Genomic DNA, 23,185 nt, shown 5'->3' on the forward strand with positions numbered 1-23,185 from the left:
TAGTGAGTGGCAGATTCTATATGTTAATTCAGAATCTCCAAAATCAAGGCTTTGAATCATTAATGTATCAATTAATCAATATATTGTTGCCTTTTTTTGTCCACCTGAAGGACTCTAATTCTTATAAGATTTAATCAAAAGTATTACCTCTTTTGAAAAACTTTCTCTTGATGCCAACTCCTCACTCTCTTTTCCCATGGCACAATGTAATCTTCTCTAAGCACTTACCACATCATTTAAAAAATGTCTGTCTGTCTTTCTCACTAGGTTATAACCTCTTCAAGAACCATTTCTGTAACTTCAGACCCAAGCATAGTATTCAGCACCTACCAGATACTTAACAAATGTTTGGGATGAACAAGGAAACTGAGGCTCAAAAAAGTGATATAATAACTTGTCCAAGATGATTCAGATAAAGCTCCCAGTCCAGTGCTCTTCCTACTGTACCAGTCTCTAAGGGGAAAACGGAGGGCTCTGGTCACAGATGCAAAAACAGGCTCATCTGTTTTCTTTACAAGGAGGAAGAACCGAGTCAAATGCCATTTGTAAATCTTTTCACATATTTCCTGATGAGAGTCATTCAGTCTCAATACTTAGTGCACTTTTATATATCCCAGGTGTATACAGCTTCTAAAAGATTCTAGTCGCCACAGAGATGCTCCCTCCACCTCCACCCCCTGACTCTTCACCTCTTCCTACCTTACACATTTCTACTGCGTGAGACTCCCATTAGAGAATCAAGTGACCAGTGATGGGCCATTTGCTCAGATTTCTCTAGCTGCCATAGCAACACTGAGGAAACCCAGATCTCCTTGGTAGGCTTCTTTTTTGAAGACCCACTTACATGGAAGTCTTGGAGATGTAGCTCTTTTCAGAAATATGCTGAGATTAATGATAAAGAGAAGATGGGCATTCCTCTGCAGTTCTTCAGAAAACGGATGGCTCAGGATGCTTCAGTACACACCTCAAAGAGTAAAGAAGCCCCTCAAGGGAAAATTTACCAGCTCTGAGTTTTTTCTAGGATATTTTAAATATGCTGTTTCAAGCTGAACATTCTAATGACAACATACTTAGAAGCAGAGCAGCTTAGACATTTGAGACAGTGCTGGAATCCTTGGAGCTCAGCATTATAGAGACACACTGCCTATATATTTTTGCTCTGCCAATTCTCACAGCCTCTGACAGTTCCAACTCCCTCATTTTACATGTATAAGAAAACCAAGAACTATGTATCATCTCTTCTCAGTGATGAAACTATGGTGCTTACTCAATTCTAGTTGAATAGTACTCCAAATGCTTCCTAAGGTCCCAGAGTCTTCTTTGGTTATTAAATATTGAACACTAAGTAGTATGTTAACTCTGAAAATTACCAGGTCTTGTCAAAAGGCAAAAAGTCATCATTTCCTACTTATTCAAAGAATGAATAACCTCTGACCAGGTGGTAATAAGGAAGACAGGTAACCTGGTCTGTTCCAACTCTTCCAAGGCCTTAAATACATTCTGAAAGAAGCTATATACCAATCTGTTTAACGTCATTAACAGTTAACGCCTACAACCATCATGCCTCCTTCAAATCAACTCTACTTGAGTAAACTCCTCCAGGACAGAGTCTTGAATGCACTCAGGTCAGAATTTAACCCATTAACACTGGAGGCCAGATAACACATCATCAGACTAGATGATACTGTTATCATCATCTAGACTCTCAGGAGTCTATACTATAACCCCTTAACTGCAGGGGGGTTACAACCACCTTCACCATTTTCCTGTCATAATCTCCTGGTTCCATACTAGCACCAAAATACTTAATTTATTGAAGACCTTGTTAAATCTTTGTTAACCAAATGTTGGAATGCCAAGACATACTGTGGATCCAAGATATTGACAAAAGATACTGGCATACAACTAAAATCACATTAAAACTAGGACTGGTAGAGTGGCCTCGGGGCACAGTGGTTTGAGAACTAGGTGCAAGTAATGGACTACCTCAGAAAAATGAACATAAATGCAGAATTGGATATGCAATTTCAGGTTATGCAGAGACCCTGGTTAAGAACCCCTGCCTTAGCAATAAGCACAAGATCCTAGTTTTCTCTTGCTCAAATGATACAGGATATGGATTTCCTTACTGGTACTAGAAACTTCTTGACTTCCTCCATAGCATGGGCCATAAGAGCATAAGCCTCACATGGGGGTCCAAAGACTTCAATGAAGACATGCAGATCCATATTCAAGTGGGCATATTTGGGGTCTCCACCTTTGCGCAACTCTTCCTCCTGTGAAAAAATGCACAGAAACAACATTATCACTTGGACTATGTAGAAAATGACACCTTTACCATTAGGCCAAAGGGACAGTAAGAAATGACTCCAACACCTCAGAAAAACCCAGTAAAGTGTAAGAAAAAAGTAAACTCTGGAGTACAGTAATTTACACAGTCTGCTAAACCTGCGATTGGTCTGCTGCTAAAAGCTGTTGTTCTGAATTGCTGGTGTGTTCATTGGAGCTCATATTAGAAGGCACAGAAGAGACAAATGTAATTCCAGTCTCCATTCGGATAACGGCTGTTTGCCAAGCATCCATCCACTCATTCATTAATTGCCAAGCATTTGCTTTTATTAATAAACCCCAGGTAGAGCTGTTAATCACCAGCTCTTCTGATCTGCTTGTATAGAGAAGGAAAAAAGTCACAATAGAAGAAAATCTCATGTACACCTCATTAAACAGAGTATTATACTTCAGCCCTAAATGCTCATCAATCAGGCTGCATACAAGGAGGCCTGAAAGAGTTAAGTTTTTAGGCTGGAGCAGGTTATATCCCATCTAAAAAGCTGATTCTAGAAAGCTAAGACTATTTTATTTTGGTGGGAAGTTTCTCCACACTTAGAGAGAGTATAAAGAATACGGGGCTATGGCCTGGGGAAAAATAAGCTCTGGATTCTATTGTCAGGATTTCTCATGGTTCCTTCTGTGACATCTTCCTTTAGCATGCCTCACATTCCAGCTGGCTATAAAACAAACCAGCCAACTAATCTTCAAACTCACCTGCACTCACAACACTATTGCTCACATTTTCCCACACTAACTGGAAACAGAATGCTCTTCACATTTAGTGTCTTTAGCTGGGTAAGTTTCAGTACATTCAGCCTCCCCTTCCAAGTTTTCCTAGATAAGCTTACTAAAGGCCAAAGCTGCTACTGCTATTTCCATTACTACACAGTCAAGTCAGAAAGAAAACAATCACCAGGGCATACCAAGGTTCTTCTTGGGTTGCCAAAGTAAATTAACTGGTCTACAATCTCTCACATCCAATGCGAATTTAAGGGAATCACTTTCAGTACACACGTAAGAACTAGCTTCCATAGGTATCCATACTGGACTCTAGGTTACTGGAAGGCATTCGGGTGTCTTCTTGCCTCATTAATGTGAGCTTACCTTGGCTTTGTCTCTCATTGAGCCTTTTCCCAACACAGAAATCTTTGCACCAGTCTCTTCTTGCAGTCTTTTGATTGTATTTCCCTGTGGTCCAAGGATCTTTCCCACAAAATTGAACTGATAGAAAATAAAGACAGATTTCTAAATGTGTATGTTCCTATAAAATATTTCTATATGTATTATTTATCTTCAATACTTCCTGTAAAGGAAGTAGAGTACTAACCACTCCCATTTTACTGAAGGATATACTGAAGTGGTACTGATAAAATTGATTAGCCAAAGGTTATACAACTGGAAAGAGGCTTCCTGGGTGGCTCAGTGGTAAAGAATCCATCTGCCAATGCAGGAGATGCTGGTTCAATCTCTGGGTTGCAAAGACCCCCTGGAGGAGAAAACGGCAACCTATTTCTGTATTCTTGCCTGGAAAACCCCAGGGACAGAGGAGCCTGGCAGGCTACAGTCACAATGAGTTGGACATGAGTGAGCAACTGAGCATGGCATGGCACAAAACTGCAAAGCGGCAGTTCTGGAACTTGAATTCCTGATGTAGTATGATGTTCTTTCCAAATTATCACTCCACAACTCTTTGTAATTTAACATACATAAACGTTTTTAAGGCAGTTACTTTAGAACAGAACAGACATACGTTACCCCCCTTTGGTAGTACTGGTCTGACTAAAACTAGTTTGTTTTTTTATAAAAGGAGTAGTAGTAGAAACCATTTATTTAAAAGTGAAACTTTGGGAATTCCCTTGAGGTTCACTGGTTAAAACCATGTGCTTCCACTGCAAGGGTCACAGGTTCCATTCCTGGTCAGGGAACTAAGATACCACAAGCAGTATACCCCAAATCAAAAACAAACAAGAGCAAAAAAACTTTGAGTAAGAAATAAAATTAACTTATTCATTGTGTCACAAGGATTTGTGTTGTATTTCTTTTATTTAAACTTCAGCTCAATCTTTCGACAAAGAACAATTACGGTTCAATTTTTTTCCTTTAAGCTTGAAGCTAAACAAACATTTGAGAAAGAAATTCCTTTTTTGATAATAAAAAGATGGTCGCATTTCCTTCCTGGCTGTAGCTATGCTCTTAGTTGCAGGCCTGTGTGTCTTGCCTGCTGGATACAGTCATTATAAGCATGGGACAGAACCTTCACCAGGCCCACAACCTCTGCAAATCTTTTGTTACAGCTGGTGCTACAAGACACACCACATACTACACATTCTCATACTACGAAGCCAATTCAAAGAAATGAGGCACTCTTTCCCTTACCTTGGGATACTGCTTGACAGGTATCAGAACCCTCTCCTTCAGCTTCATGTTCTTGTGAGAAAATAAATCCAAGTAATTCTCCTCATCGTCCTTTTTTGAATCCCCTTTCTGAATCTTCTCAATTTCTGAATAGGACAAACAGAAATTTAATTTAGCTTTGTTCTTTTAAATAAAGGCAAAATTCTGAGTCTACTTAAAGCAGTAAGAGGGAATACTGTGTAATGAGACCAAATATTAATGAATAGTTCAGATGACTAGTGCCTTAATTTCAAATAAAGACAGCACCAAAGCTAGATGAAGTTGACTAGGAAACCAAAAGCCTGCTTCTTTTTATTTGGCTATGCTGGCTCTCAGTTGTGGCATGTGGGATGATCTCTGAGTTATGTGGGATCCTTCACTGCACATGACTCTCTCTTGTTTTGGCTTGCAGGCTTAGCTGCTTTGCCATATGTGGGATCTTAGTTCCCTGACCAGGGATTGAACCCTCATCCCCTGCATTGGAAGTCTGGAGTCTTAACCACTGGACTACCAGGGAAGTCTCAAAGCCTCCTTCTAGTAAGGGCAGTTTGCTCTTCTACTTTCAGCAGAAACCTCTACAGAGACAGTCCAATGTTCTTTAGACAGGAGTGAGATGAGGAAACGGGGATAAACAAACTGGAAAAAATTTAAACCTGCATCAGGAAAAAGTACAAAGCCATATCTTTATTATTATTATTCTACTTATGTATTTTGGCTGCATTGGATCTTTGTTGCTGCACTTGGGCTTTCTCCAGCTGTGGTGAGCGGGGGCTACTCTCCAGCTGCAGTGCTTCTACTTCTCATTGTGGTGGCTTCTCTTGCTGTGGAGCACAACCCCAAGGTGAGGGCGCTCAGCAGTTGTGGTGCACGGGCTTAGTTGCCCTGAGGCAAGTGGAATTTTCCTGGCTGGATCAAACCCATGTCCCCTGCATTGGCAGGTGGATTCTTAACCACTAGACCACTAAGTAAGTCCCCAAAGCTGTATCTTAATGAAGAGACAAAGTTAATTTAAACACACAACTGAGAGTCCTATTAAAATTTTGTAACAGTAGTGCTTTGGATAGTAGCAGTCCTTCAAAGTCTGAAAGACCTGGGTTTTACTCTGCCACTCACTAGTTGTGTGAACTCTGAAAAGTTTAACTGCTCTGAACTTTGATGTCCTTATTTGTAAAATGGACGCAGTATCTACCTCAAGAGGTTGCTATGAAGACAGAATAAAGTAACATGGAGGGACTGCCTTGGTGTTCCAGTGGCTGGGACTCCTTTCTCCCAATGCAGTGGGGCCTGAGTTTGATTCCTGGTCAGGGAACTAGATCTTGCATGTGGCAATTAAAAAGATGCTGTATGCCACAACTAAGACCTGGCACAGCCAAATAAATAAAATAAAATATGCAAATATGCTAATTAAAGCCCATTTCTTTCTGCTTTTCCTTTTGGCCATGCAGGATCTTAGTTCTGCCCTCATCTTAGTTCTGTCCCCTGCAGAAGTCCAGAGTCTTCACCACTGGACCACCAGTAAAGTCCTAAAAGCACATTTCTTAGAAGTGTTTTAATATCTACTTAACACTCTCTAGCCCAAATTCACTCAGTGTCCTAAAGGAAAAAATGCACCAAGGTAATTTCAATTCACAGGTTAAGACAGTTTCATCAGCTAGAACCTTAGTATCCCAAACGATTCCTATCATTAGGAAACTCCATTCATTTATTCAGTGATTCCAAGTGTCTGAGCGCTTCCTATGGTGAGGCACACGAAGGGACAGATATAGGTATGATCACTAAGCACCATGATCACTAAGCACCAGGCACTTGGCCCTGTAAAGTATAGGAGAAACCACACAACCAGTTAGACATGGTCCCAATCTCCACTATGTCTATATACAAGGGGTACCAGTATACGAAGCTGGCAATGAAGAATAGTTAACAGCTACAAAAGGAGTACTAACAGAAATGGGGCAGAGTATGGAGGCAATGAATACTAGCAACTAAAACATTATACTATGGTCCACTGAGAATAAAACAAATTTTTATATGCCCTAAAATCAGTGGAATACTCTAACACAATGTTCTCCTTATACAACATTTCCAGTGTTTCTAACTTTCATATTTTAAAAAAATTTTTGGCCATGCCAAGGGGCATGTGGGATCTTAGTTCCCCAAGCAGGGATCAAATCTGTGCCCTCTGCACTGGCAACATGGAGTCTTAACCACTGGGCCAACAAGGAAGTCCCTATCTTCTGTAATTTAAAGATAGTTCAGTTCAGTTCAGTCGCTCAGTCGTGTCCGACTCTTTGCAACCCCAAGAATCACAGCATGCCAGGCCTCCCTGTCCATCACCAACTCCCGGAGTTCACTCAAACTCATGTCCATTGAGTCGGTGACGCCATCCAACCATCTCAACCTCTGTTGTCCCCTTCTCCTCCTGCCCCCAATTCCTCCCAGCATTAGAGTCTTTTCCAATGAGTCAACTCTTTGCATGAGGTGGCCAAAGTATTGGGAGTTTCAGCTTCAGCATCAGTCCTTCCAATGAACACCCAGGACTGGTCTCCTTTAGGATGGACTGGTTGGATCTCCCTGCAGTGCAAGGGACTCTCAAGAGTCTTCTCCAACACCACAGTTCAAAAGCATCAATTCTTCGGCACTCAGCTTTCTTCACAGTCCAACTCTCACATCCATGCATGACCACTGGAAAAAACATAGCCTTGACTAGAGGGACCTTTGTTGGCAAAGTAACGTCTCTGCTTTTCAGTTGGACACTTTCCTTCAAAGGAGTAAGCGTCTTTTAATTTCATGGCTGCAATCACCATCTGCAGTGATTTGGGAGCCCCCCAAAAAATAAAAATAAAGATAAGGGTTCTCAAACTTCAGTATGCAGCAGAATCATCTTGACAGCTAGTTCAACTAGACTGCTGGGACCCAATCCCAGTCTGGGATTGCATTTAGGATTGTGTTAGGAATCTGCATTTAAAACTGTGACCAGGTGATGCTGATATTGCTGCCCTAAGGTTCACACTTCGAAAACCACTAGTTCAATATATGGGCTTCCCTTGTGGCTCAGATGGTAAAGAATCCGCCTCAAATGTGGGAAACCCAGGTTTGATCCCTGAGTCGGGAAGATCCTTCGGAGAAGAAAATGGCAATCCCCTCCAGTATTCTTGCCTAGAGAGTTCCATGGACAGAGGAGCCTGGTGGACCTTTATATACCTTAGTATATAAAGACATAATACTTTAAACACATTCTGCAAATCTAAACCTTTAACAAACTTTAAAAATAACTGTTTAGACTAAATCTAGCTATGATATACACAGATGAAGGAAAGTTACTGAGACTCACAGAGTTCAGAATTCCAAACTGAAGGCTTCTCTGTTTATTAAAAAGCCTAAACTGAGATGTTATACACTTATAAGAACCATAAATGACAGTGCTCTTTGCACTCCTATTTTTCATTACTTGGAGTAGAAAGCAAATGTGACCTTACAATCAACAGACTAAACGCTTCATTCAACACCCTACTTGTTTACTGTTTCACTGCCTGTGTATCCTGACCTCCATCCCTTCCCACTTACTGCTAATATTAACTTTGCAGTCACTGGTTTTGAGCTACCATCTCTGAACACACTTCTTCTAGAGCTTCTGGGCTGGTAAACTGGGTACTTAAAATCTTCAAATGTCCTACAGGAACAAAGATGCCACATTTCAAATCAGAGGAGCTTCTAAAAATGTGGAACAAGTTATATACGTCATCTCATCTATGTCTCTGTGTGTTCTAATTGCTGCCATCTAGTTAGGCCCTTCAGCTGTACTTTGTATCACTTTCCAGAAACTTTAATTGGTCAGAACAAGAAGCTAAGACTTGAAATCTGTTAATCTGTATTCCCACAGGAAGCAGGGCTGCAAAAACTGAACCCAGTAGAAGGGTTTAATATCACTGAAATGTGCCCTGTGAATATTAGGCCTTTTTAAAACATGCATCTAGGACTTCCCTGGTGGTCCAGTGTTTAAATAAGACTCTCTGCTCCCAATGCAGGGGGCCTGGGGTTTGATCCCTGGTCGGGCAACTAGATCCCACACACCCCAAATAAGACCTGGCACAAACAAATAAAAATAATAAATAAGCAAAAATTTAAAACACAGATCCTTCTGCTATGTTTTGAACGAAGTAGATTTAATTAGGATCCCCTTGTCCACTTACCTTACAATTTAAAAAATAATGTTAAAGCATTTTTTAGAGAATTCAGAGAACAATGGTTTAAATAAAACAGGACTGAAAAGATAAATCAATCACAGGGTTAGCCTAGAAAGCAAAAGAAGCAACTTGAGCCTTCAAAGAGGGTCACCTTCCACTTTTGGAAGGGGAAGGACCAATCCTTTATTCAGTGCCTACAATACATCAAATTCTATACAAATATGACCCCATTTATACTCAAACATTACTGGGTGAAGCAGTTGGTACTATCCCTATTTTACAACTGAAGAAACAAACTCAGAGAAGTTAAATCTCTAAGTCAGAAAGCTGTTGAAGTAGTACCCAAATAAGGATTAAAACCCAGGCTTTCTCTAACTTCAAACCTCATGCTTTTATTATTGCCTCTCAATAGGGAGAGAGGGGCACACTTTATTTAAGTGAAAAAAGAGCTAATTTTTTAAAGTTTCAGGAAGTTCAACTTATACCCTCAGACACTGTCATCCACCTAAATGCCACAAAATCGCTCTATCGACACCTCAGATGTTCAGCTGCCTGATCTTTTTTTCAATTTCTCTCCTTGGCCTCACTTCTTGTGGAGAGTTAACAAGCAGGCTGTAAAAGGAAGGAAAAAAAAAAAATAAGGTGAAGCTTCCTAAAAATGCCTTACCCGCAGGCAAAAGTACTTCTAGACAATCTTTGTGAAACTGACTCCTTTAAAAGATCTTTGCTTGGGTCTCTGGAGACCTTGGATGTCCCAACAGTCAAAGAAAGAAAAAGTATCCTGTAAACAACACAAGAGAGGTGACCCATCTGGTTCAGAGTCAGATGCTGACAATAATCATTATCTTACCCTTTCGGGTTTCCCTTTGTCTTTATAATGAAAATTATCCTCACTTAACAGGTGCAGAAATACTGTCCAACATCACAAAATTAATGACAGAGCAGGTATTTAAACCCAGGTTATTCTGTATGTCAGTTAGCAAATTCAACCAGTCTTGTGGCATTTCTTCTACTATAACTTAATCTTTCTTTTTTTGGTAGGCCTTATCACAACCGTATTGTAAGTGCCAAAGGATGAGAAAGAAAGTGAAAGAAAGTGAAGTTGCTCAGTTGTGTCCGACTCTTTGCAACCCCATGGCCTGTAGCCTACCAGGCTCCTCTGTCCATGGGATTTTCGAGGCAATAGTCCTGGAGTGGATTGCCATTTGCTTCTCCAGGGGATCCTCCCAACCCAGGCATCAAACCTGGGTCTCCCGCATTGCAGGCAGATGCTTTACCGTCTGAGCCACCAGGGAAGCCAAAGGATGAGAACTGCTTCTTAAATATATGTCTGAGAGGAAAACCTGAGTTTTGAAGCTAAACAGAACTGGGTGTGAGTCCCAACTCTGGTACATGCTTGCTGTGTGACCTTGGGGCAAATTGTTAAACCTCAGTCTTGCTTCTTACTTTTAAAAAGGAAGATTTTTTAAAAAAACAGAAGAAAGATTTTATGAACAGAAAAATAATTAATACTAGAGAAGTTTGAAAAAATTATATACAGATTTTATCAACTGGCCTGGCTTAACTAAAAATGACTGTCATGTACAATCCATTAACTGAACATTTAATAAATGCTACATAAGGAGCAAGACAGTCATGGTTTTCTGACTAAGGCATCTAGAGATAGTGCTTCTAGAAGGGCAAGATTCATAGGGTATCTGCTCCAAAAGGTCAGGTGTCACGCCGTCCTCCAGAATATTAATGTATTTAGTTCAAACATCTAACAACAGCACTCCTTCCCCTGCTATTATCCATTTCTGGACCCCTTCATCACTGAACTATCTGCCATTTATCATACAATGCCTAATAGACAACAGGCATCTATAAACTATATCAAATTAAAGAAATATACCATTAACACTCCCAACTTCCCTTAACAATTCATATAAGTTTACCATTCCCAAGTTTATAGTTCTCTGCCCTGTATCTTGTCTGTTGGTAAATCCTTTTGGATTCACAAGTCCAGTAAGTTTATTAACTTTGTATAAAGCCACTCCATTCATTTTTCAAATTACTTATTATGTAAAGCAAGAACACAGAGCTATACATTTTAAATTTTATTTAGGGTCATGAGCCCTTACAGACTAACTCCCCAGAAAAACAGACACAGTATTTCACATACAATCTTGACTAAGGGCGGGTATTGGCTCAAAAAAAAATCCTTCAAAGCCCAAGTTAGTTCAGTTCAGTTGCTCAGTCGTGTCCGACTCTTTGCGACCCCATGAATCGCAGCACGCCAGGCCTCCCTGTCCATCACCAACTCCCGGAGTTCACTCAGACTCGCGTTCATCGAGTCAGTGATGCTATCCAGCCATCTCATCCTCTGTCGTCCCCTTCTTCTCCTGCCCCCAATCCCTCCCAGCATCAGAGTCTTTTCCAATGAGTCAACTCTTTGCATGAGGTAGCCAAAGTACTGGAGTTTCAGCTTTAGCATCATTCCTTCCAAAGAAATCCCAGGGTTGATCTTCAGAATGGCCTGGTTGGATCTCCTTGCAGTAATTCCCATATTTCAAGATAATGGCAAACTCTTATCAGGCCTATTGACCATGGTCTCCCAAATCTCTTTCTCAGGGTACAACTTACAGTTTAGGGCTTTTTTTCCTTTTAAAAACAAAACAAACCACTTTATCTTAAGATAATTGTAGATTTACATGCAGTTTTAAGAAATAAGAGATCGCCTATATCCTTTACCCACTATTCTCTATGATAACATTTTGCATGTCTATAATACAATATCATAACCAAAACATGCAAATACAATCTACTGACTTTATTTGGATGCCACTAGTTTTGCATGCACATGTGTGTGCGCGCACGCGTGTGTGCTTAGCTCTATGAATTAGAGCTCTATGCTCTAATCAGATTCATGCGACCACAACCAGTGTCGGTACAGACTGATTCCAGTACAGCACAGAACACAAAGATCCCTCATGCTGCCCTTTTATAGGCACGGTCACTGCCCTTCCTCTCTCCTTCACAACTGGCAATCACTGATGTTCTCCAGCTCAATTATTTTGTCTTTTCAAGAATGTTAAATTAATGGAATTATACAGTATGTAATCTTTTGAGGTTGGCTTCTTAATTCAGCATAATTCTCTTGAGGGAATTCCTTGACTGCCCGGTGGTTAGAGCTTGGTGCTTATCCACCAGGGCTGGGGTTCAATCCCCGGTCAGGGAATCAAGTTCTTACAAGCTGCAAGGCCTGATCCCCTCCCCCTCAATTTCTTGAGATATCTTAAGTTGTTGCATTTATTAATAGTTCATTTCTTTTTTTTTACTGTTGAGTAGTATTTCATGGTATGGATGTACCACAGCGAAACTATTCATCAACTGGATACATATGGCTTATATCCAGTTTTCGGCTATTATGAACATTCATGTACAAGTTTCCTATGAATGCGAGTTCTAATTTTTCTGGGATAAATGCCCACAAATATAATTGCTGAGTCGTATGGTCAACACATGTTAAGTTTTGTTAAAAACTGCTTTATCTGAAATTTATGCATGCTAACAATATTTTAGTTAACTATTGGTATTACATGTTCCATAAAAACAATATTGTACCACATAGATAAAGTCTTATGGGACTGACCTTTTCATATAACATTCGATTTCTAAGATCTCTCCATGTTGTGGCATTCAGCTATAGTTTTCATTTTCACTGCTGTGTAAGTATTTTATTTTGAAAACTTCTCAGTATCCAATCAATGATGAAATAAGGTACACCATTTTATTACTGAGGCATTCATGAACAAAAGTTTGAGCATATTCCCAATACATTCCTACTTTCCTAGATAAACAACCATGAAGTTGTTGCAAATGGTAAATGCTGCCTCTTTTTTTCCTAGTATTTATATTCATACCTACAAAGACATCCCTCACTGTCCCAAGAAGACTGGTCCCAGGACCATACCCCCATACTAAAATAAGAGGATTTCAAGTACCTTATATAAAATGACATAGTACTTGTACATAACCTACACACATCCTCTTGTGTACTTCAAATCATCTCTAGATTACTTATAACGTCTAATACAGTGTAAATAGTTCCAAGGTAAACCACTGCAAACCAATTCAAGTTTTGTTTTTTGGAAATTTTGGAATCCCCCTACCCCTGAATATTTCTGATTCACTGTTGGTTGAATTCACATACATGAAGAAACTGTGGATATAGACTGCCATTATTTGGTCTATAGTTCCCCTGCAATTCCACTTCTTGGGTTTAATAGGTCTTGCTAGAGGTCTGTACAATCATAGCTACAGTTTTTCCAGTTGTCATGTACAGATCTGAGAGTTGGACCATAAAAAAGGCTGAGTGTCAAAGAACTGATGCTTTCAAATTATGGCGCTGGAGAAGACAGTTGAGAGCCTCTTGGAATGCAAGGAGATTATATCAGTCAATCCTAAAGGAAATCAACCCTGAATTCATTGGAAGGACTGACGGTGAAGCTTCAATATTTGACCACCTGATGTAAAGAGCTGACTCACTGGAAAAATTCCTGATGCTGGGAAAGACTGAGGGCAGGTGAAGGGGGTGACAGAGGATGAGATGGTTGGATAGCCACACCAACTCAATGGATGTGAGTTTGAGTAAACTCCAGAGATAGTGAAGGATAGGGAAGTCTGGCTGACTGCAGTCCATGGGATCACAAAGAATTAGACATGACTTAGATGTATTTAAATACATCAAAAAAGATTTATTTCTATAGCACATTGTAAATAAAACACAGAAATTAACTATTTTGAAATTTCAATAGGTTTTTGTTGGAAAATATTCTGAACTGACATGTTTTTTTTGGCCTTGCCATGCTGCATGCAGGATCTGTTTCCTAACCAAAGATCAAACCCATGCCCTGGGCAGTGGAAGCGTAGAGTTTTAACCACTGGACCACCAGGGAAGTCCCCGCACTGAGTGATTTTGGAGAATGAACTGCTGAGTATCCTTTCAAGATTATCCGGGGATTGTTACTCTATTCAAAATGTTTACTTATTTCTGAGTCATTTATACTGACTTGTATTTTCCCAGTTAGAAAAAGTGGAAAAAGAACACTGATATACATAAAAACATCTTATGTTTATTACATAAGTATTTAACACAAATAATATGATAAATTATTTGTTTCAGAAAACAAGCATGGGTACCCTGAGAGTCCTTGCACTTTTGCAAATGCATTTAATTGTCATCATAGTTGATTATCAATTTGGCTAATATAGAAGTCTATATTCAAAATTGAAATCCTTCAGAATTGTGTTGATATTTTTCCATCATGCAATGAAGATGAATATTCATTCACCAACTATTTAGTAAGAGGCCACTCTGTGCAGTACTCTTAAAGGAACAGAAGACACAGCCGTGAACAAAGCAGACAAAAGATCCCTGCCCTGGTAGAGCTGACATTTTGGTCATAAAGAGGGGGTAGCCAACAAGCAAACACATTAACTACAACATATGGTGCGTCAGATGCTGATAAGTACAAAATAAGGTTAAGCTGTGAAAGGGAGAGGGAGGGCTGGGAAGGCAAGAGTGGTCTGGGTCTTGCGGCACCTCTTGGGAAACGGGCAGAGTTGCCTGGAGGAGTCACAGTCCCAAGTGCTATGCTCTCTGGGTTTCCTCTTTCTTCTGTGTCTTGGTCTTGTCACCTTCACTATCTGTTGGCTAGACTATGATGTGTTCAGATTTTCTTTTAATATTTTAGCACACACAAATTTTTTTGAGTACAATTTGTTGCAGGCACTATAGTGAGGGATGAGGGAGTGGTGAGCAAAGAGGTTTAGGTGTGAGGATCCAGACTCAGAATGACTTCAGATCTTCCTTATGCCGTTTATTGATTTTGTTATCTTAGGCAAATTATTTAATCTGCTTGTCTTGGTTTCCTCATATGTAGAAATAAAGGCAAGAATAATAAGAGTAACTTCCTCTTAATTAGGTTAATAGTTGATGTAAAGTGTTCAGACCAGTGTCCAGTATCCAGCATAGTGTTAGTCATATTTTTCCTACACATAACCTCATCACAGAGTTTAACTACTATTGTCTTCTCAGCCTCATTTCCTCACAATTGGTCAACTTTACTACAATCCCTTTTCCAGATCATTCAAAAATATCTTAAAATAAATTAACTATACTCAACTTAAAAAAACCTTAAAAGCTGGGTCCAACATATATCAACATTTATCCACGCAAAGAGTCTTCCTGGGTAGCTCAGCTGGTAAAGAATCTGCCTGCAATGCAGGAAACCCAGGTTCAATTCCTGGGTCTGGAAGTTCCCCTGGAAAAGGGATAGGCTACCCACTCCAGTATTTTCGGGCTTCCCTGCTGGCTCAGAAAATCTGCCTGCAATCTGGGAGATCTGGGTTCGATCCCTGGGTTGGGAAGATCCCTAGTGGCAACTCACTCCAGTATTCTTGCTGGAGAATCCCCATGGACAGAGGAGCCTGGCGGGCTATAGTCCATGGAGTTGCAAAGAGTCAGACATGACTGAACCACTAAGCACAGCACATCCATACTGAGAAGTATTCACGTTTCCCAAGTCAGTTCTCTCAGTGATTACCTCAACCCCCTTTCTCCAATTAAAATTCAATCTGGTTAAAGAAAAGAGACATAAAAAAAGCTTTGGACTTCTCCAGTGGTCCGGTGGTTAAGAATCCATCCTGCAATGCAGGGGACCTAGGTTTGATACCTGGCCCTGGGATCTAAGATCCCACATGCCACAGAGGAATGAAGCTTATTGGTGAAAACTAAGACCTGACACAGTCAAATAAATAAAATACATATGTTTTTTAAAAAGTGAGAGGGGGAAAAAAGCTCAAATTAAAAAAAAAATTAAAGCACGCTCTCTCGTGACAAAAGTTAAGCAGTAAGAGAGAGGTGAAAATTTTATTTAAGGATCAGGCTTTCCTGGTGGCTCGGATGGTAAAGAATCTGCCTGCAATGCAGAAGACCTGGGTTCAATCCCTGGGTAAGGAAGATTCCCCTGGAGGAGGGCATGGCAACCCACTCCAGTATTCTAGCCTGGAGAATCCCATGGACAGAGGAGCTTGGTAAGCTCCACTGTCCATGGGGTCACAAAAGAGTCGAACATGACTGAGCAACTAAAACTTTCACTATAAGGATTGAGTTTTTGATAGCTATTCTAAGAAATCGTATTTTACTTAAAAGACTAGACTAGCACTGGACACCTGATGTGCGTAGAATAGCAAGAAAATTTTTGCGTTTTCATCCTAAATCTGTACCACGAATTTACAACTAGGAGAAAACTGGTGGCAAGTTATTAGCTAATGATTACAGGTCAAAAGGAACTGTGCCAGAGCTTTTTATACAACATTTAATCCTCACAACTCACCACCCCACTTTACAGATGAGCTTAGTGAGATTCAAAAAGTTTCCCAAGAATAGATGACTAGTCAAGAGCTAGAATTTCAAAGCCAAGTCAACACCTTACAGTTCTAAAGTTTGTTATTTTATTCTATACATTTAATCTGGACTGTTTGAAGATGCAAGAAAATAAAAATAAAACCCAGTCAACTTTTACCATTGTCTGAGGTTCTTGAACCTACATGTACTTGCTTTCAGATTCAAACAACTGGTATTTGCTATATGCAAGACAATAAGATTTAAAAAGCTTTCCTTGCCCTCAAAGAGTTTGCCAGAAGAACACAATGAACAGTAATGTTTCAAACAATCTGACTGTGTTATAGAAGAGCAAAGCACAGAGCTGAAGCCGTAAGCAGTTTATTTAAATGTTATTCTTGAATGTCTGGGGCTTTGTTTACTGTTTAAAAGTAAAGATCTCTAATGTTGGGAGACAGAGAACAAACGCAGGGAAAAAGATATTTTCATATAGGGCCTGTCCATTATTTCAATCCTGCCAAAGAGTCCAACTACTCACTCAGTGTTGGAAGGTTTTGAATTTTTATTTGCTTATAAAATTTAGGTATCATAAGACACTCATTATACCGTTTTAACAGGAAGAGAGGGCAAAATAGGCGGTTTTCAGGAGAAATCAGAGCGACTAGATGATGGCTAGTTTTGCGCAAAAAAGGAGCGCTAGTCTACAGACAAGAGAACAAAGACTACTATTCCTCGTCTGTTTCACTACTGAGAAGAGCGGGGGAGGAGGCCACGCAAACTTCTGTCAATTTTTTTCCCCATCTGATTGGGAATGCCACGCAAACCATCCTTAACCTCCTTCTATCACCCCTTCACCGTCTCTAGGTTTATTTTTTTCCCCTTTCTTGAATGCACAACACACATTATAAAATAAAGGGATCCAAAACGTCTGGCTAGGCAGAAATGACCATCTTATCTGCCGAGGTCGGAAATATAATTCGGAAAACCTCAAGCTCGGATTCCCACAGGTTGCTCCTGCCTCCAAGCAACTCAAGCTCCAGTTACCGCTAAGTCCGACCGGCCCCTGCGGCCGCGGCGCTGGACAGGGCACCCCAGTCTCATCCCATCTCACCTCGCCCCCCGCCCCACTCACGGTCCCTCCCGGCTCAGGCTGTCTTCACCTCCTACACTCAGTTGAGGCGCCGACAGCCACCCGCGATCAAACAAGCTTCCCCTTTGGGGGAAGGGGGAGATGAAGGTTCCTTTCTGGAAGAATCTGAGCACTCGGAGCGCAGGGCAGCTGCAAGAGGGGAGGAGGAAGGGTCGGCCAAGGGGGCGGGGAACGCGGCATTTATCCATCAAGATCTTTGCGCTAAGAGATGGCTAAGTTCCCTCCGGGCCTCCACTGCCGTCTGGAAATTCTCCCTCGCACTCTGGGCCGGGATGGGAACGTGGAATCTTAAGCTTCCGAAGATGAAGATGAGAGGAGTCCACGATTGCCGAGGTCCTCAGGGAACGGGAAGCAAGAGGAACAAAGCCGCTACCACCCATGCCCCTGGCTGGCCCGGAGACCCAGAGGGACCCCAGAGGCCCGCTTACCTGCCGTCAGCAACTGCATGGCGTGAGTGAAGGACGGGTCAAGAGAGTCCTTCTCGGCCATGAGTTCGGGCAGATACTTGTTCTCCGGCTCCATCTTGACGGAGGCAGTGGCTGAGGGGGGCAGCAGCGGGGTCGGCGCTGGACCGCCCACTGTCGCGTCGGGACCGGTGGCCGAGGGCGGCAGCAGCGGTGGCGGCTGCGTGGCGGGCGAGGCCCGGGCGCCCCCGCGAGACCCTCCTCCGCCTCCCCGGGACCGGTGAGGCAGCGGTGGCTGCCGAGGGGGCGCCTGACGCACGGAGGGGTGGGCACCTGAGGGGTCCATGGAGCCGCTGCGGCCCGAGGACCGGCTCATGCGAGCGGCGGGGTCGTCCCGGCGCTGCATTGGGAAAGATGTGCGATTAAGGGATCGAGGAAGCGACGCGGTAGCGGCAGAGGCCTGAGCGCCGGCGGCCCGAGCGGCGGTTGGCGGGGGTGGGAGAGCGGGAGCGACAGCGACCGAAGCCGACCCGAGCGACCCAGCAAAAGAGAGCACCGGAAATGAGGCGGCGCGCGTGCGCAGCCAGCCACCGGCACCGCCCTTGGGTCTCTCCGCGGAGAACAAAGTCCCCGGTCGGGCCACGGCGCCTGCGCACCGCCGTGGAGTCTGAAGAAGTCGCCTCCTCTCTCCCCTTTTCCCTCCGAGCCCTCCAGGCCGGGTACTTGAGCGCGTGCGCGGGAGGCCGCGGGCTCCGTTCGTTTCTTTTCCACGTGACTCGGCGCTAGCGGGACACGTGTCTCCTCCCTCTTCTGGCCGAGCGCACAGAGGGGGCGGGGGCTGTGGAATGTCTTTGTCTGCGCGCGAGCCCGCGGAGTGTGGGGCGGGAGACCTGTTACTCGCGGGGCCACGCCTCCAACGGCTGAGCTGTGGAGGGGGGGTGCCTGTACTCAGTCGGTGGGTCGGGCGCGGGGTGGGGAGGGGAGTGGTTACTGAAGAATGAAAGGAGACCCTCCCGGGGGATGCGGGAGGGGAAGGAGAGGGAATTGGGGCTGACTGGGCAGAAGAAGGCGAGGGTGAGAGGCGCAAGGGAGATTAGAGTGAAGAAGGAACGACTAAGGGAGAGTCTGACGTAGGGTTGAGGGGTGGAGATGCGGCCAGACTTGGAGGGGGCCATTGAGGAAGGACTGGTCAGTGGAAAGACTGAAGGCTATTGGAGGAGTTAAACTAAGAGGGAGGGTTCAGATCAGGGACCTAATATCCAGCCAGGAAAAGGGCCCCAGACCGAAACAGGGAGTCCAAGAAGTCGTATCCTGTCGTTTCCAGTATAGTGGGTTCTTAGACTTAGCCGTTGTTGATCAGAGAAGTCGTCTGAAAGGTGAAGCATTTTAACTCTCTGCGTATAGTACTGCTTTCTGCAGATTGTGTTTCTTTCACAAAAAAAGTGGGGTAGAGGCCAGCTCTAATCTGTGATGGTTGCATCATTCGGGTGGCTTCTTCTGATGTGAGTGCTAATCCTCCTGCTGTAAATCATCTTTCTACACTTGCTCAAAGAGATAGACCCTTACCACAGCTCTCAAGGCCAAGGCATTATAGTGGACAGTCTCCCACAGCCTACTCCTTATCCTGGGGTGCTATATGCAGATGAAGGCTAGGTCCTTACTTTCCATAAACTCTAACACTTGGTACCTTCTCTAACCCTTCCCCCCACAGATTTTTTTTTTTTTTCTTCTCTCATTCAAAGCATTTGCTCTCATCCCTTTTCCTTCTGGATCTGTTCCCCTAATAAACCCACGCTTTCCAAAAGCATTTCTGGAAATTGTCTTCTGGGAGCCTAAAAACTGCTGATTTGTAGATTTGAAACTTAGAAGCCTTCAGCTTAGGGAACATTAGGGCTTGGCTGCCTTCTTGGGGGTAGGGAGATAAATCACCAGCAGGAATGAGAACAAAACACAAATCTCCATAAATTATCACATAGGTCACATAGATAGTTTATAATCAAGGAGGAGGAAAAAAGAAAGGAATGTTTTTGGATAATTGTAATGAAGAATGTAATGTGACAAATGCCCAAAGATAAGTAAATATTAGGTGGGATTAGAGTTCAAAGTGGAAGTTAGATTTCAGCCAGGGGAGAAGGAATTCCAGGCAAAGGAAAGTGTGAATACATGAACAGAGATGAGAATGTCACAGATGTGTTTAAGGTATGGGAGTAATCCATTTGTGGACTGTGAAAAAATAGATGATTAGAGAGAGCAAGTGTATGGAGGAGGGGAAAGGGGGTGAAGAGGATTTATAGCTCCCTTGCGATTAATTTCTGCTGCTGTCCTTGAAATTCCTGCTTGGGTGGTGGTGGTACAAATGTGTGACGTGTCCTTGCTCTGTAATGAGATGCTCAGCTGGAGGTACCTTGAGCTGAGGCTAATAAAACTTTGATAAAGAAGTGTCTGAGAAGGCGCTGGGTAGTGGTTGGTATCTGTGGGCTTCTAGACTAGACTCAACATTCTGGGAGGCTGTCAGACCTTTACTTACTTTGTCTAAAGGTGGGGTTGAAGAGAAGTTTGAACCTTCCTAGTGAGATACAAAAACGGTTATCTCTGAGGTGTTATGTTGTGACCCTGCAGTGTGTTCACCAAGTAGGCGAAGCAACAGCCTTCTGTTTGGGGTGGAGTGGGGTCTTCCCTGGGGTCAGAGAAGAGTAATTTCTGTCCTGAAAGACTGGAGGTATGGATTTTCATTTTGTGTTGACCACGATATACTGTGCCCCAGCTTCACCTGAAGGTATTAACAGCATGGCCTTGTGAAGAAACTGACTTTGGAATGAGGCAGACAAATTCAAAGCCAGCTATGCCTTGTCCTTGCAGTATACCATTAGTAAAACTATAACCTGTCTGAGCCTTAGTTTCTTCCTCTCTAAAGTTGAGTTGATGACATCTACCTTGCAGAGTTGTTGTGAACATTAACAAATAACAGTGTAAACCTCCTGGGTTTATAGGCAGAATCAGGATAGTTATTCCATTTAGCGCCTAGTGAAGATTTTTGGGTGTTTCATGTTAGCTGTGGATCTGAAAGGCCTGTTCTCTAATCTGTCTCATTTTCACTGACTGTAGCTAGACTTTGTTTTGGAGGTGGGAGAGAGAAGTTTCTTCTACCCTATTTCCTCCCTGCATTCAGTTTCTATGGTATAGAATGCAAGATTAATTGAGAGCATTGTGATTCAGATGAAGTTAGGTCCAAATCTGGCTTACCTGCCAGATGATTGAGCGCATTACTTAAACTTACTCAGCCTTGCTTTCTCCTCTTTGATAAACAAGGGGTCATAACAATACCTACCTTGGGGCTGTTAGGATTAAACAGATAGTGTTTGTAAAGCACTCAGCACGGGAACTGGCAATTAGTAGGTGCTTGATAAGCAATAGTGGCCATTGTTACTATTTTATTGAGTACCTTACTGCTTGTTTTCACTTTCATGTGAGTCCCTAACAGAGAGGCTGGAAGGACCTTTTTTTTTTGCACATAGCTGCTTGACTTGTGCTTGATCCATGAATGGAGGATCTGCAGGCCCCGTCTGCCTTCCCTGCTTTGCAGTCAGTTCCCAAGAGTTGAAGGGCTCCAGCCTGGAACTCTCCAGCTCTCCCTGGGCTGGAGAGTTTCTCTTCTGTCCATCTGTTTAAGCTTAAACATCTATGGTGCCAAATATGTGGAGGATATGGAAGGAGAAAGGGAGACCAAAATTCAATATTTAAAATTTTTCTAAGATTTAAAATTGTTTTATTGGAATATATTTGATTTACAATGTTGTGTTAGTCTCGGGCACACAGTAAAATGAATCCATTATGCACATATATATATCCATTCTTTTTCAGATTCTTCTCCCATATAGGCCACCTACGGAGTATGGAGTATGGAGTAGAGTTCCTTGTGCTATATAGTAGGTCCTTATTATCTATTTTGTGTATAGTAGTGTGTATATGTCAGTTCCAATCTTCCAATTTATCCCTTCCCTGCCTAAGATTTTTTAATTATTAAAAATATATGCTTTGATTATTTAGCATCTCTGTGCTTCCTTTTTTCATTTATAAAATGGGGTTAAACTACACCTGCGACTTGCCTGGTGGTCCAGCGGTTAGATTCTGTGTTTCCACTGCAGGAGGCATGGGTTTGATTCCTAGGGGGAGAGCTAAGATCCCACATACCTTGTGATGCAGCCAAAAACAAAAGGGCAAACAACAACAAAAAATACCCCTACTACCTACTTCATAAGGCTGTTTGAGGACTCAAAGAGCACATTTATACAAAGTAGAGTAATGCCCAGAGGATTACAAATGTTAAATAAACAGCACATTTTATTATAAAAATAATATGCTTCTAGTTTTAAGGAAAATCTAACCATAAGAAAGGAATAGAGTGAAAAGTAAAATTCCCCTTAAAACCTGGCCCATTCACTTGACTGTGCTTTTCTAAATATATCCACTATTCAGTGGTTGCTTATGTAAACTTCTAGACATTTTTAGGCATCTGTATGTGAGTCTGTCCTTTTAAACACAAACTGCAGTATACTATATGAACAATTTTTGACTTATTTTTAAATGAAATATTCTATTCAAATATCCCTTATCAGTATATGTAAATCTACTTCATTTCTCATGGTAGGATATTATTCCACCAAGTACTTCTCGTTACCTTCTGATGGATATGTAGGTTGATTTCAGCTTTTCAGTATTACAAATGATACTGCAATGAACATCATCCTACAGAACATCTTTGTGCACTGATATCAATATACTCATGGCATAAATTCATAGAAATGACACAATAAAACTGTACCTAGCAACATCCTCTTCTCCCACCTCCTCAATCAATTCTGGCTATTCTTGTCCCATAGTTTTTTTTAACCTGATTTTATTTTTTCATGGAAGGGCATTTTATTTTAAACATAGCAGTATGTAATGTCAATCCCAAACTCACAATCTTATCCCCCACTGCCCACTGCCAGTAACCATAAGCTAGTTCTCTGTTTTGTAGATAAGTTCATTTGTGTCATTTTTAAAGACTGCATATGAGCGATATTATATGATGTTTGTCTTTCTCTGTCTGACTTATTCACTCAGTATGATAATCTCCAGGTCCACCATGTTGCTGCAAATGGCATGATTTCATTCTTTTTAACGGCTGAGTAATATTCCATCGCATATATGCACTACATCTCCTTTATCTTCCTTCCCATAGTTTTGGTCTTTGCCTGTGTGGATGAAAATGGCATGAGGGCCGACACTGAATAAGAGTCCATGCCCTCAAGGAGCTTACTGTAGAGTGAAGAGGACAAATATATAAATCAAG

At 42.0% G+C, this 23,185-nt stretch overlaps 1 protein-coding gene and 1 long non-coding RNA gene across 3 annotated transcripts in view; one reads left to right on the forward strand and one right to left on the reverse strand.

Annotated features, from left to right (window-relative positions):
* The window catches only part of KHDRBS1 (KH RNA binding domain containing, signal transduction associated 1), a 35,509-nt gene extending 17,096 nt beyond the window's left edge, over nucleotides 1-18,413 (reverse strand). For both annotated transcript variants that reach the window (XM_060410549.1, XM_004005034.6), the window contains exons 1-4: nucleotides 17,875-18,413; nucleotides 4,708-4,832; nucleotides 3,436-3,552; nucleotides 2,130-2,276 (exon numbers count right to left, since the gene is read on the reverse strand). In XM_060410549.1, the coding sequence (XP_060266532.1) occupies nucleotides 2,130-2,276; nucleotides 3,436-3,552; nucleotides 4,708-4,832; nucleotides 17,875-18,256 (771 nt within the window). In that variant the 5' untranslated portion in view covers nucleotides 18,257-18,413. The remainder of the gene's footprint in view (nucleotides 1-2,129; nucleotides 2,277-3,435; nucleotides 3,553-4,707; nucleotides 4,833-17,874) is intronic.
* Nucleotides 18,414-19,129: 716 nt separating this feature from the next.
* Nucleotides 19,130-21,899, forward strand: LOC132659237 (uncharacterized). Its single transcript, XR_009599441.1, has 2 exons — nucleotides 19,130-19,226; nucleotides 21,712-21,899. It is a non-coding gene; the product is annotated as an uncharacterized LOC132659237 (long non-coding RNA).
* The last annotated feature ends 1,286 nt before the right edge of the window (nucleotides 21,900-23,185 follow it).

The sequence above is a fragment of the Ovis aries genome, chromosome 2 (assembly GCF_016772045.2).
Source record: "Ovis aries strain OAR_USU_Benz2616 breed Rambouillet chromosome 2, ARS-UI_Ramb_v3.0, whole genome shotgun sequence".
NCBI lineage: Eukaryota > Metazoa > Chordata > Mammalia > Artiodactyla > Bovidae > Ovis > Ovis aries.